General features: G+C 44.4%; 1 protein-coding gene across 3 annotated transcripts in view; it reads right to left on the reverse strand.

Moving 5' to 3' along the window:
• Positions 1-360: 360 nt before the first annotated feature.
• Positions 361-15,056, reverse strand: part of Foxo1 (forkhead box O1) — a 95,203-nt gene continuing 80,507 nt past the window's right edge. The window contains exons 2-3 of one of the 3 annotated variants that reach the window (XM_045154284.1): positions 4,222-5,573; positions 361-3,019 (exon numbers count right to left, since the gene is read on the reverse strand). In XM_045154284.1, coding sequence (XP_045010219.1) covers positions 4,236-5,573 — 1,338 coding nt within the window. In that variant the 3' untranslated portion in view covers positions 361-3,019; positions 4,222-4,235. Of the gene's footprint in view, positions 3,523-4,221; positions 5,574-15,056 lie in introns of all 3 variants that reach the window. The other 2 variants (XM_045154283.1, XM_004660034.2) reach the window with 2 other exon arrangements.

A 15,056-nucleotide genomic window follows, 5' to 3' on the forward strand; every position in this document is an offset into this window, starting at 1 on the left:
AAAGCCACTGCTGCAGCACCGCCTGAGTCTGCTGCAGCCAGGATCGTGCTGCTGCTGGACCCTCCCGACCTGCCCGCCCTCACTCGGGTGTGGAGCCGCTGCAGACCCGTCAAGTAAGACACTGCAAGGTTATGGATTCCAAGGACTCACGTTACCAGACATATTTCCTCATCTCACGTGGGGGTATGGTTTGGTCGTACAAGGACTGTCCCCACTTTTCTCCAAAAGAAAAACCACATTTGAATAAACTGTGATACTGGTTGGCAAGTTCTGCCTTCAGTACGGACAGCTAAACAGAAACCACAAACATTCTTGATCAGGAACTCATCCAAACACTTAGGAAAGAAAGACACCAAGCCATTAAAGATCATTTATGTACATTTATGGCTTTGTACAATTATAGCAAAGATTGTTCTTGTGTCTGTAAGTACATCAGCATCATCAGGCACTTCTCAGAGAGTATTGAAACAGGAACATGGAATCTGCACTGTTACTAACCTCGTGCGGTGAAGCGCGTGGAGGTGTGACTCTTAACCTGATGGGACTTACAAGGCCACCCCTGACCACAATGCCAGGCTAGCCCCGCCTTAAGGAGGGCTGACTATAATGTCAGGCCATTTTGTTTGCATAAACCACACTTGCACATTATACTAAACTTACTCCCAAACTCAAACCACAAGGAAACGTCTCACTTAAAATCAGTAACGCTTCTGAAACTAAGAATTCCAAGGTTTTTGGGGGGGCACAAGGGGAGTGTAGTTAACATATATCCAGCAGTTGAACAAATTCAAGTTGTCTATCTTTGGAGAACTGTTTCCATTTTAAGGGTCCTTATCCTCTTCTTGGGATGTTTCATGATTTACTGCCCACTGGGATACAACATTTGCTAATTAACCTAGACTCTGTCAGTCTGTCCAAGTAGAACTTTCCAAGTAACGCATCTATTACCTAAATATATTCCATACATCTATATTACGGAAACAATACATCTTTATATTTAAAATATCTGAATAGCTCTATAATACAATATGCTTTTAATAACAGTACAAACCAGAAGAAATAAATCAAACAAGGCTGCATAGGTGATATCATTTGCACATTTCACAAAGCAATCATATACAATAATATACTGATTATTCCAAAAAGTATTCTTACATTACAGAAAAAGAAACCCCAGAGGCCACATGATGTTTGCTTTCAAAACACACAAGAAACCATTCTGGACGTCACTGTACCCCGACAGCTATCCAGAACTCATGTTAATGATTTAACAGAGGAAGGTGGGGATATGTGGGAGATTTACACTGCATCAGGAGGAAGAAACATCCTCCCAAAGTAGCTCTGATGTACTAGAATACTACAGTGATTTTGCCTCAGTCATGACTGGTTAGGAGCAGACAGACGCCTCGTGGAATGGTGAAGTGACAGGATGTGAGCAGGGAGAGACAGAGGACCTGAGAAGGAAGGGAGCTCACGCAAGTTCTGCTCTACACACAGGGGCACTGCTTGCGGGAATGAAGGTTTCTAAGCAGAGCCCTGTTTGGAGTGCTCAAAGAGCACCGTGAGTGTGGCTGCTCAGTACACAGGAAAGCCACAGCGGGAGGCTGGCAACAACGCTGGCTGACTGTGGCATCCTATCAGGAACACTTACATTCTTGTTAACATGCATGAAAAACTAAGCCAACAGAGACACAAGTAACATATTAAAAATAGCAACTGTTATTTGGGATGTGTACACAGAAGTCAAGCTTTCTCAAGAAAGCAAGAAGGACACTGTTACACACTTATACCTCATATTGTGATGACTTTGGGAGGTCCACGTGACTTCAAAATACTGATGAATGGAATGGGATGCAAAACCAATTAACCTGGCCTATCAATAACAGGGAACAAGAAACTATCCAAACTTAATGGACACAGTCATAGTTAGGCTGCTGAAGGTAAATTCTCAATGATGAGCCAAGGCTTTAAAAAGAAAAGTGCAACTTGTAAATGGTTGGTTTTCAAGTTAAGTGCCCCAATTTTTAAACTAGTTCTGTTCTACTTGATAGCTAACCGTACTATGAACTCAAAGCACTCTGCAAATCAATGAAGATCTATTTCCAAACTGACTCCTTCAACTTAAAATTTTTCAGGGCTAAAGGGAGAGATATGGAAACTGAGGATTGACATGATTCTTTAGGGACCCAAAAAACCAGATACAGAACCAACCCCAATATGGACCAAGATAAAGTTCAGAGTCATGAGAGAAGTCCCCAGTTAAGACACAGGAGAATCATTTTAGATCTGGGTCTCCCTTTATGATACAGACATGATGAGGCCTCCCTGGAAAAACTGTCACTATGCAACACACAGGCACCTATCAGAAGACCTGATGCTATGCGGTGCACACAATTCACAGGGTAATAGAAGCAGATGAAATATCTTTAAAATACATACATAAAAACATTAAGTTCTTCTAAATATGAAACACAAAGTGTCTGTAACTATACATCACTTTCCTGCCCAAACAGGGCCAGAAATGTTGAGTATGCAAGTACTTATTATAATGATTAAGATTAGTCAAAAACATCACCAGGTAGCATCCCAAAGTGTACAAACCAGTTAAGCACATATAAAATTAGTACTAATCCAGTTAGAGATACAAAAAGAAATTTGTGATTCCACAAATTTACAAGCAGACAACGTAACAAAGTAGACTCTAGTTTTAAGAAAACATTACAGTTCAGTATCCCAAAAATGATCAAGTCCCAACAATAACATCAAAAATCATTTACCTGGAAATTAGAACCATTATAAGTGTTTGTACAAATTTGCAAATAACAAAATAAACAAAAAATAGAAAAGACCTGTACAAGGCTGGCACTTAATCTATCCCCCCCCCCCAAGTTTGACAAGTCCGTAATTCAGCAGATTGATAACAGGCTACTTGGTTCTCATATGAATCCTGTAGCAAGGAAACAGGTTCAAAGCTGTTCAGCAGAGGCGAGAACAGTCGTCAGTTCTTTGTGATTCGTCACTTCAGCAGAACACAGGTAGTACAAACAAAAGTTTAACTTAGCAAGACATGAGACCATCACAGTATTACAAAGAGTATAAACTTTCCTTGGACCAAGTAGGTATTAAAAAATAAACACACACACACACACACACACACACACACACACACACAGAATACAATTCTATATCTACTGCTTATATACAAAACTTGAAAGCACACCAGGATCTGAAAGTTTTTTCTGCAATGACATGGTGTAGTGAGTTTGGCACTTCATTGTAATGAAACTTCCAATGGCACAGTCCTTATCTACGGCAGCACAGAACCTGCAAACATCGGGCAAACATCCTGTACAGGAAAAGGATCTCTGCTGCCAAGTCTGAAGAAAGGGGAAAGAAAAAAAAAAAAAGGATTTTTCTTTTTTTTTTTTTTTAATCAAGAAAACTAAAAGGGGTGAAGGGCGTCTTTGGACTGCTTCTCTCAGTTCCTGCTGTCAGACAATCTGAAGTACTTTTAAGTGTAGCCTAGGAATAAACCACACATACATACAATGAAAACACAATCGAATTCAAATCAATTCAACTCAGTAAACTGAAGTAACAGGCATACCTGGCAAACCAAAGTGACAGACAGACTTGGTGCATGGGGGAGGGGGCTGGGGGGGGAAACTCCAGCTTTCTCAGACTGTTTTAAAATCATTCATCGAGGAAAAAAATTCCATTTTTAGTAAAAACTTCAGCATTTTATTTGTATCAAATGTACTCATTTATGGAAGTAGCTAAAAGGATGCAGACATCTAACTGTCAAAAGAAAGTCCTTAAATCTATTAAAGGAAGCTTTCTAATACTGAAGCTCAAAAAAAACTGAGTGATGCCCTCTGCGAGGTATGACATCAAAAAAGCTACATTGGCTAGGAATGTAGTTTAGTCAGGAGAATGCTTGCCTAGCTAGCACGTGCAAAGCTCGCAGCTTGATCCCAGGATGACAGAAACCAGGCATCATGGCACACGTTGGCAATCCCACTACATGGAAGGTAGAGGCAAGAAGTTTGGAAGTTCAAGGTCATTCTTGGCTACATAGAGAGTATAATGATGGTCTGGGATACACGAGACAGTCTGTCTCTTTTACACACACACACACACACACACACACACACACACACACACACAGCCTAACCATAGAAGACACAGGGCACTGTGGTCTCCTCTTTTTCAAAAACTTACCTGCTCGCTAGCTCTTAGCCCGACACCCAGCTGTGTGTCGTAGTCTTGACACTGTGTGGGAAGCTTTGGCTGGGCAGCACGCTGTCAAAGTTAAAATCCAAGGTATCTCCATCCATGAGGTCATTTCGAATGATGGACTCCATGTCGCAGTCCAAGCGCTCAATAAACATGCCATCCAAGTCACTTGGGAGCTTCTCCTGGTGGAGGACGCCCACCCTGCCATAGCCGTTGCAGCTGCTCCCGGAAGAGTAGCTGCCCAGGGCACTCATCTGCATGGGGTGGGGCAGAGGCACTTGTAAGGGTGTCTTCACTGGGGTCAGACGGCTCAGGCCCGAGGCATGGGGCATGGGGTTCACTGTGTGGGGCAGGGAGCGCCCGTTGACTGAAGATGTTTGTTGGGCATGTCCAGGGTGGGTGTGGGAGCTGGGAGTCATCATTTTGCTATGAGGTGCCTGGCTGCCATAGGTGGGCATGACTGAATTTGGGCCCATCATCACACTCTGGCCCAAGACCCGGCTACTGGGCTGGGCAACCCCAGGATCAACAGATGACATGATGTCATTATGGGGAGGAGAGTCAGATGTAAGCAACTCCTTCAGGAGTCCCGGTGCACAGTTGTACTGGTTCAATCCTCCGTAACTCGATTTGCTGTCCTGAAGCGTTTGCATAGACATCTGGGGCAAAGGGCTCATGCTGGATTGGCCGTATGAGTACTTCTGGTAGTTTGGGCTGGGTGAATTCAGACTGGTGTTTGGTGGTGCAAATGAGTAGCATGGTGTTTGCTGCATAATGCTGCCAGGTGAAGACTGGGTTGAAACAGTTAGTGATGTTGGGGATGAGAGAAGGTTGAGATTATCCAAGAGGTTTTCCATGTTTTCAGGATTGCTGATCTCAGACAGACTGGGCAAAGTTGAAGCCATCTTTGCAGCTGAGGGCGGGTACACCAGAGAATGCACATCCCCATCTCCCAGATCCTCCTGTTCCGTCATGATGGGAGAAAGCCTCCCACTAATGGTACTAGCGTTGGAGCTAGTTCGAGGGCGAAATGTACTCCAGTTATCGAAGTCGTCATTGCTGTGAGAACCGGGGCTCGCAGGCCATTTAGAAAACTGAGATCCAGGACTGTCCCCAGGACCTTCCTGGCCAGACTGGAGAGAAGCTTTCTTCTTGGCAGCTCTGCCTCGGCTCTTAGCAAATTTGCTGTTGTTGTCCATAGATGCAGCTCTTCTCCTAGGAGACTTCCCACTCTTGCCTCCCTCTGGATTTAGCATCCACCAAGAACTTTTTCCAGTTCCTTCATTCTGTACACGGATGAACTTGCTGTGAAGGGACAGATTATGACGAATTGAATTCTGTAAAGCAAAATAATATGTTAGAAGTATAATATTTTCCGCTTGGAAAACTTATTCAATGTGGGTTATATGAAAGATAGAATTTTGTGTTTATAGGTACAAAAAAATAATTGTCTTATCTTAAATACAGTACCTGCATCTTTAATTAAGCATAGTTATAAATGCTTTTTTAAAAAACAAATTTTATTTAGGGGCTGGAGAGATGGATTGGCAGTTAAGCTGCTTGCCTGCGAAGCCTAAGGACCGATGTTCACTTCCCAAGTACCCACATAAGCCAGATACAGAAGGTGGCACGTGCGTCTGGAGTTCCTTTGCAGTGGCTAGAGGCCTTGGCATATGAATGTATGTTTGTTTGTTTGTTTGTTTAAGAGAAAGAGAGAGTGAGAGAAAAAGGCAAAGAGAGAGAGAATGGGCATACTAGAGCCTCTAGCCACTGCAAAGGAACTCCAGATGTATGTGCCACCTTGTGCATCTGGCTTTATGTGGCTACTGGGGAATTAGGTTCAGGTCCTCAGGCTTTGCAGGCAAGCACTGTAATTGCTGAGTCATCTCTTCAGTCCCCATAAATGCTTTTTAATTTAATTTTATTTTATTTTGGGGGAGGGTTTCGAGGTATGGTCTCACTCTGGCTCAGGCTGACCTGGAATTAACTATGTAGTCTCAGGGTGGCCTAGAACACATGGTGATCCTCCTAACTGCCTCCTGAGTGCTGGGATTAAAGGCATGCACCACCACGCCCGGCATAAATGCTTTTTTAAATACAGCTAAATTTTTTGAGAAATTTATAAGAATTGGTTTTGAGGCCTCTAAAATTTTGCTCATTTACAATGCTATGAAAACACTAGTCCTCAAACCCTTCCGTTCTTCCTCCTAGACCTGTCAGTTTCCTTCAGAACTAAAACTTCAGGAACTAAAAACCTGGGTTAGGCAATGGTTCTGCCAGTCACATATGAGCACCTGAGTTCAGATCCCAGGGGGCAAGCTGGCTGGCTAGATAAGCTAAAATCAGTAAGCTCTGGGGTTTAGAGAGAGACCATCTCGAGAAACAGGCAGAGAAGGAAGGACTACAAGCCTGTGTTCGGGCAAAATGCTGTGCGACAAGGCCCCTCCTTGGAGTCAGTGTTTCACTCTTTCCCAGGTGTGTTCCACAGCTCTCCAAATGTTGGAAATAACATTGGGGCTTCCTGGTTGCCATCTGAGGACAGTGAATCCTATTCCAGATGTTTGAATCCATTTCTAGAGGGTTTGTTCCCCACATCCTACTAAATAAAGGCAGAGAAACATCATTTAGAATCACCCTTCTGGTCTGGAGAAATGGCTTAGCAGTTAAGCACTTGCCTGTGAAGCCTAAGGACAGAGGTTCGAGGCTCGATTTCCCAGGACCCACGTTAGCCAGATGCGCAAGGGGGCACACGTGTCTGGAGTTCGTTTGCAGTGACTGGTGCGCCCATTCTGTCTCTCTCTCCTCCCCCTGACTCTTTCTCTCTCTGTCTGCCACTCTCAAACAAATAAAAACAAACAAACAAAAAACAGAATAGTCCTTCCTTCCCTTATGCAGTGTCCAGGAGTTGGTGGGTGTACTACTAGTTATTGAGGAGGAAAGTGTTACGTAAATTTAAACCTGTCTGACATAGCAGGTTAATATTCTCAAATGAGTATTTTCCTTTTGTTCACTTGTATTTTCCTAATGGAATTTAAAGGCAATATAAATTTAGGACTTAACTTTTGGGGAGGGCTTTTAATTTTTCTGATTTTTTGAATAGGTTTTGCTATGTAGCCCAGGCTGCTCTTAGACTCATGGTCCTCCTGGCCTCTGCTTCCCAAGTACTAGGACAGTACCGTTCCTGGACCAGTCTTTTAAGTTTATTTGTTTTGCATGTTTTATGTGGTATATGTATATGTGTTCATGGGTGGGGTGCATGGAACACTGACTCCAAAGGAGAGGCCTGTTCTGTAACTTTTTGCCTCAGCACAGTTGCCATCTATTCATTCTGTAGCCACAGGGTCCTCAGGTACCTGGTTCCAAGTGTGGGAGCAGGATCCTGGGTACTTCAGACCCCCTAGAACAGCTGTGCACGTGCCCCTAGACTTCTTGGTCTCTTCTGCTGAGTGCAAGGTTTAGCTGCCCAAACACCACCCTGAGGCCTGTCTTGGACCACAAAAGGCTCTGGCTGGATTTGTGGTCACCCAGAGAGGTAGCCACAATGCCCACATCCTCATGCTAGTGACACTGAACAAAGATGCCCAAGTGCCAACCACTGCACCAGAGCAGAGCGATACGGGGTTAGGCTCCCACGCCAAGCCTGAGCTCATGGGCAGGGATCTTATTTTCCAAAAGGAGACACACAAGTCAGCGGGAAGCTCAAACACACTGAGAAACTCACATTTCAAAATGCCCTCTGATCCTCTGCACTACATTCCACCAAAGGATTGCGACACAGAGTTATGTGACAAGTTCTTCTGACAGGGAGCATGGCCCAACAAGGAGCTTTCCAGCAGGATGCCAAGCAGGTGTGTGGGCCAGCCATATTGTGAAGGGACAAAGGGGGTTGAATGAACTCCATACAACATCCCCTGAAGAGGTCAAGGAGCACACTTCCCTTGTGTCTTTTTTAAGGTACAATCTCTTGCTTTAGTCCAGGCTGACCTGGAATTCACTATAAAATCTTAGGCTGGCCTTGAACTCATAGCAATCCTTCTACCTCTGCCTCCCGAGTGCTGGGTTTAAAGGCCTGTGCCACCACACCCAGCTCATGTCTTATTTCAATCCCTTAAGATTTCCAAAATCCTGTAGGGAGGCCCTACACACATACCCTCATCTGCTGTGTCCTCCCCACACCAAACCCAACCAAATCAACTCTCTCTCTCTCCCTCCCTCCCCTCTCCTTCCCTCCCTCCCTCTGCCCTTCCAACACCAGTAACCCAAGCTACACACACACCCTCTTCTGCTGCGTCCTTCCAACACTAGTAACCCAAATTCTCAATTCCTCTTTAAAAGCAGGAGCCTGTTTGAGGTGGGCTGAAATGCAGCCGAGCACTGTGACCACGCACCCGGCAATACCATCTACACGCCGGCAGTCTGGGCATGTGCACAATATTCCACCATCACAGTTTTATGCCTTGAACACAAAAGAGGCACAAGTAAGCTCCTATGAACCCTCTGGAGGAGAGGAAGTGTGACTCCTGTCCCTGTCACATTTAGTTAATGATAAAGGGGAGAAAGATCTTCCCAGACAGCAGCTTCCAGCTGCCTACACTATCAGGGGAAGGGGGTACAACTATGTGACTGACACTGTCAGGCCAGGCCGATGATGCTAAGTACAGCGGGGGGGGGGGGGGGATTTCAACAAGACATCAGAAGGTAAAATGATGAAATCTCTAAAAAAGTTTACTAACTCAGGTGGAGCGCACACAACTGATTGCTTGGATTCTTTTTTTTTTTTTCCCTTCTTCCTCTTTGCCTCCCCACTCTCCTCTCCACAGCCATGCCTTTCTTATCAAAATATCACACTACATATTTTTCTGAGGACATTTCAGGTCACTCACAGTAACAGAGCTGTCTATTAAATTTGCCAACAATTAACCCCCTTCCCCCGCCCCTGACAGGAAAAGGTTTGCTGTGTAGAGCTTGTTACATAAATTCCTGTTTTTCATTCAGCCAGCAGGACATTAAAGAAGCTATGATTGCTAAGGGGAGGAGTTGGGAGAGGTGCTGCTATTACCCAAGTGGTCTGCACCGCTCTGCTGAGGCTGCAGGAGAGCTGATTCCTGGGATTACGTTCCTCTCTGAGCATTCTCTCACAACAGGGAAAGAGACAGGGGGTAAGGACCAAGGCTTGTGTGATGCCAGCCACTTACCCAAACCCTGTGTCTTTGCATGACACCATTAGAGCACAGGCCAAGTCGACCAATCTCCTCCCTTCTAGCCTTACTTGTCTGCGGGAATCGGGCTCTCTGCTGGCACTGGAGCTGGCCTTCTCAGCCACATCCCTGATGTCACCTGCATGCCTTGGCTACTATGAGCAGGACGCCACAGGTGGGGGAGGAGGGACACAGATCCAGTGTGCTTGCAGCTCAGCCTGCTCTGCTCTTGGCTATTCCATTCTAGATCCTCTACAGACCAGATCCCAAGCTCCTTAATATTAAGCAGGTTATAAGTATCTAATCTCATAGCACCTTAACAGATAAACTGTACAGAAGAAATCAACAGACTTTTGTTTTTCGAGGTAGGGTCCCACTCTAGCCCAGACTGACCTGGAACTCACACTGTAGTCCCAGGCTAACCTCGAACTCACAGCAACACCCCCCCACACCCCCCGCTTCTCAGTGCTGAGATTAAAGGTGTGTGCCACCAAGGTGGCTGGATTCAATAAGCTTTGGTTGACATCCCAAAAACACTACAAGGAAGATGTGATGCCTTACACCACTTACCCATTCATTTATGTACCAATTTGTGCCAGCTCATGCTATGGGAACCAATTTTGTGCTAGGGGCAGAGGAGGACACAAGAAAGAACTGAGACAGAAAGGCCACCCTCCTGAGATTTTGTGAAGGGAAGGGAATCAGTGAGTCCAAATAAGTAGCCACTTGACAAAACTGTAAGTGACACTCATAGGACTTTCCAGAAGCACTGACCTTTACCTACAAGGCTGTCACACACACAAGCTTCTGTCTCAAGGACCATCTTTTCCTCCTAGAAGCACTTATACTCATTAACTCTGGAGCTCTGTAACATGGGACACCTTGCTTACCTCCACAGTTTATGATTGCTATGTTCCTGGGGCATCATGTTTGACTTCCCAACTCCTTTGTTCACCTGAGTGTGGAGATCCTGCCTGTTTTTGGGTTTACTGTTACCCCTACGGCACAACCACCAAGTGGGCATTTAGAATCTGCTAAAGAGATTTATAACACCTATGCTAACAGGGCTTTGCAAAGATTAAATATCCATACTAGCAATTGTATAACACTACTGGGATATGGAATAATACCTGTTTTATTACATGGTTTAATAAACATTATAAGCATTTATTTACAATCATTGCCTTCTACTGTTCCCACTAATATGAGACAAGTGTGCGTGTAAGGGGGGGATGATAGCTTCTCAACATACCAAAACCCAGGACTACATTCAAACACTAGAGTCAGCCTGACAGCGCACCTGCTGGGCCTGGCTGCCTCTCAGGGCTCTGAGTACAGGTGGCACATGCAGCAAACCAGAAGCAGGTGTCAGAGCTGAGCTACTGCAACAGTCACAGTTACGATCTCCGTGGAAGCTGTACTCACTGCGCTCCACTGCCCTGCTCTAGGGCAGAGGAGACCCCTGAGGACATGAGACAGGATCATTTTACAACTCTGCTCCAGGATGCTGTTACCCCCACAGTATGAAGAAACTATCTGACAATCATTTAAGTACAAAAAGAAATCTATACCATTTTATTACTTTGAAGTTTTTGACCCATTTTTGAAAAATTCACATTCATGAATGTATTTACATAATATACACAATAATTGTAAGTTGTATACATGAATAGATGCCATGATTTAAAAATAATTTTAAAATAGAAAAAAAATTATAGTGATTAGGAATCAAAAGGTCACAAAGGCCACATATGTACAACCAGCCCGTGTCAGGTATAGGACACTCTCTGTGACTCTCCCAGCACCGTGGCCGGAGTGAAGAAATGGCCTGGCCCTGCCCTCTGTTTGCAGCTTCCTCCCAAGTGTGGGCCTGGTCGGCTTCTCAGCCCTTCTCTTTGCCCTAGGCTTCCCTGCCCCAAATCCTGGCTTCTGATCTGAGCCAGCGGCTCAGACGCATCAAGCTGGTTCCTCGTCCACCTGCCGGCCAGTCTCCCGCTGCTGCTCTACTTCACGTTCTTGCTCTGCCTGGCACCTGTGGGAGTTCCCTGGTCTTTCTGTTCAACCACGAACAAGACAAAGCCAGCAACTCGAGCTGAACATGAACTGCTCATAAACTCTAGCCTTTGTACCTCACCTTACATACGTCTTTCACTTTACAGTTTACTGCTGTAGCTATACCTCATCCCATTCTGGAAACAGCCCTAGAAAGCAGGAGTCATTGGCCCTGCCTCAAAATTAGGGAAACTGAGACATAGAAGGTTTCTCTCCAATCAGAACTCAAAGCAAGGCTGACTGCAACAATGCAGGTGGCCCTAGACACCTGCTGGATTCACTGCCCCTCAACACACTTAACTGAGGTGCATGTGTGTGCACTTTGACTGTTTGCTCATTTATAAAACTTATTTTTTGAGCTGGGCGTGCTGGTACCTGCATTCCCAGCACTTAGGGAGGATTGTCATGAGTTCAAGGCCACTCTGAGACTACATAGTGAATTCCAGGTCACCCAGAGCTAGAGTGTAACCTTACCTTAAAAAAAAAAAAAAACCTCAAATTTTTCCTTAATAGCCGATAAACTTACATTAACATTTACTCCAGTGGGCTCCTCTCTATCATGGGAAACCACAGCAGATGTCGTGGGGCTTTCACATGTGTATGTTGTTCCAGGGAAAGCTGGGTAAGGAGGCTATAGGGACTGGAAATTGGAATAGTCCCCATCTGCCTGGAACTGCCACTTGTCTGCATGAGGATATGGGCAAAACAGCCTCCAGCTCCACCAGAAAGAACTTCATACAAAGAGATTGGAGCACAAGACTACACAGACTTGCTGTTCTAGAAATTCTTTCAAAATGCTAGGCAAACTATATGTCTCCAAAGCATCGTACCTAATTTCTGTGAAATGTCTCCTTGTGCACTCTTGTTACACAGATTCCCAGCATGGCCTCTATTCCCTCCTCCTGATCCCTCTTTTACACCATTTCTTCCTTCACTTTCTCAAATGAAAACAAACTAAAGAGGAAGTAGCAGTCAACAAAGAGATTCCATTAAGTTACAAATAAAACAACCTCAAGACCCAAGTTGTCGATGGTCTACAAAGGATTTGATTTGAAAATGTGTTATAACAAGTTCTGCTACGGATGGTTAATCTACACACACACACACACACACACACACACACACACACACACACACACACACACACACACGAGGCCCTCCCATAAAGCTGACTGAATTTTCCAAACGCCATTCTTCTTGTCTGAGTATCTCACAGACCACCACTCCATTTGCACCGAAGTCTTAGCAGGTCTCTGGTGATCCCAAGAGCTGTGGCAAAGACTTGTAGCCTCACAAAAGGCACTCCTAAGGCACTGCAAAGGTCACCTGGTCAACACCCTAAGGCAATGTCCCTCTCTAGCCAATCCAATGTGTAGCAACAGATAAACTGTATTAGATACAAATCTAGCTCTAAACCACTTTATCTGACACAAATCATTCTGGAGGAAGGAATATAGGACTACATTAAATCAGCTTTCCATGGGGCAAAGGCTATGAGAAATTCTGTTCTCAGGAGACACAGGTAAGAACTCCAAGTGTAAGAAAGCCTCAAACATCTGGGAGATTCCTGATGGGAAGAACCCAAGGGGCTGCCCCTGAACTCAGCCTTGGCTAGGCAACTCTTAGGCCAGTGTCTCTGAGCTTATTTGTCTCTGAGCTTGGCTTTAACACCTGTCATGACTGTCAGGGGGCTATGAGAGAGTGAATGGTATCATACGCATGAAAGGTATCACCAGGCACAAAGTGAAGGCAATAAACATTGGCTACTTTTTTTTTATAGGAAGTAAAAGAATATGTAAACAGGAATTTTTAAGCCATCATGAATGGTTCCAACTTGATTAAGTCATTCATCACAAATTTCCTGTGTAGCAGGCTTCCTCAGGCTGTTTCCACGTCCTCACACTCAAGTGCCACCCTGCGCTTTCTCCTTCTTGCAGCCGTCAATCTGAGTGTTTTGCATATTCTGTTAGTGTCTTTGGTGGCTTATGTCAGAATGAAATGTGTCAGTGAGGTTGTTCCATGGCAGATGTACTAAACGAGAGATCAGGTCAACTATGAGAAAGAGAATCTCAAACGCTGATCTCATGATTTCTCTCATGAGCTGACAGCTGCGGACAGACTTATGGCCCAAAAAACTGTGAGGCACTGCAAGAGCCATGCTGACCACTTTAAGGAGAATAAACCCTAAGAGTCCACTAGAGCAAGGAGGGGCAGAATTCAAGAATACACAAAGGACTGCAAGATGAAATGTCTGGTACAGAGGTAAGCTACAAATGAATGGGCCCATAGTACTACATATGACACAAAGAATGGAGAGGTATGACGAGCCTAAAAGACAGGAGAAGAAAGTACAGGGAAGAAGAAAGGGTGCTTTGTGGTTTACCAGAGCTTTATCAGGTAAGGCTTATTTCGGAGTAACATTTCAGTTCATATCTTCATTCTCTTTGAGTTGAAGAAAAATAAACTCTCCTAAAATTTTTGCTTCTCAGAAGGCAGTAATTAAATTAAAGTTTAAAAAAGAACCAGCATTTCCCCCTTTGCCTTAAAATTTAACTGTGTCCCACAGGAAGCCCTTTATATCAAAGGAAGTTACAGTTTTGTGAAAGGAAAAACAAAGCTTTTAATTTTCAAAATGGGAGTGTGGAAATTTATACCATTTAACGTGATGTGCTCTGTGAACCATCAGAAAAGAAGTACCCCAACAGAGAACCCCCCAAACAGCCCAGGCAAGGCGGAGTGAGGCATCTCCCTTAGATGACTCCACCTTCTCCTAAGTCCAGATCCCCCAGCACGCGTCTTCATCAGTGTCCTTCTATACCCCTTTGTTGCAACGGCTAGTGAGAACTGTTTAGTAGAGGTGGGAAAATACTCTATTAGACACTTTCTGGGTGAGGTCCTAACTACCACACAATCTAACAAGGGCCAACTTTTCAATATATCATCAACCCTGGTTAATAAGGTCCCAGTAGTGGATATAGCTGAAAGTCTTAAAGGGAATGGTCTCCCTTCTCCACAGTTATTATGTGAAATGGATCTGTGGGCTTCCAAGGATTTCAAGGCAGGCTTGCTCTCTTGGGATTAATTCAACTTCTGTGAAGCATACACGTTTCTTTTGTAGCCTTCAAACCTATTTTCCAAGGAGGCACATAGACCAGATAGTGTCAAGTGCACTGTGGACAACTGTGACTCCCCGACCTAGTGACTTATGGTGCCATCCTTTTTTGAAGCTCCAGTTTAATTAACTGCCCAGATTATAGCCCTTTTTTGCTCCTTTTGGAAAAAAAAAAAAGCTGTCTCAGACACACAGGGCCCCAACCATAGGACATTAAGAGAAAACTCATTTGGAGCTGAAGAGATTCGCTGTTTCCTAAAAATAAATAAATAAAAAAAAATCTTTGTCTATTTTATAGGCCATACCATTTTTCTAATTTGCAATGGTTGTAGAAACACACAGCATTAAAATGTAATCAACTACCTTGTCTATCTATTCGTCTACCATAAGACAAAGGCAAAACAAAATCACAGAAACAAACAGCACATTTGGATTTGTTCTCCCCTGATGAACTTTTA

This window comes from Jaculus jaculus, chromosome 7 (assembly GCF_020740685.1).
Source record: "Jaculus jaculus isolate mJacJac1 chromosome 7, mJacJac1.mat.Y.cur, whole genome shotgun sequence".
Taxonomy (NCBI): Eukaryota; Metazoa; Chordata; class Mammalia; order Rodentia; family Dipodidae; genus Jaculus; species Jaculus jaculus.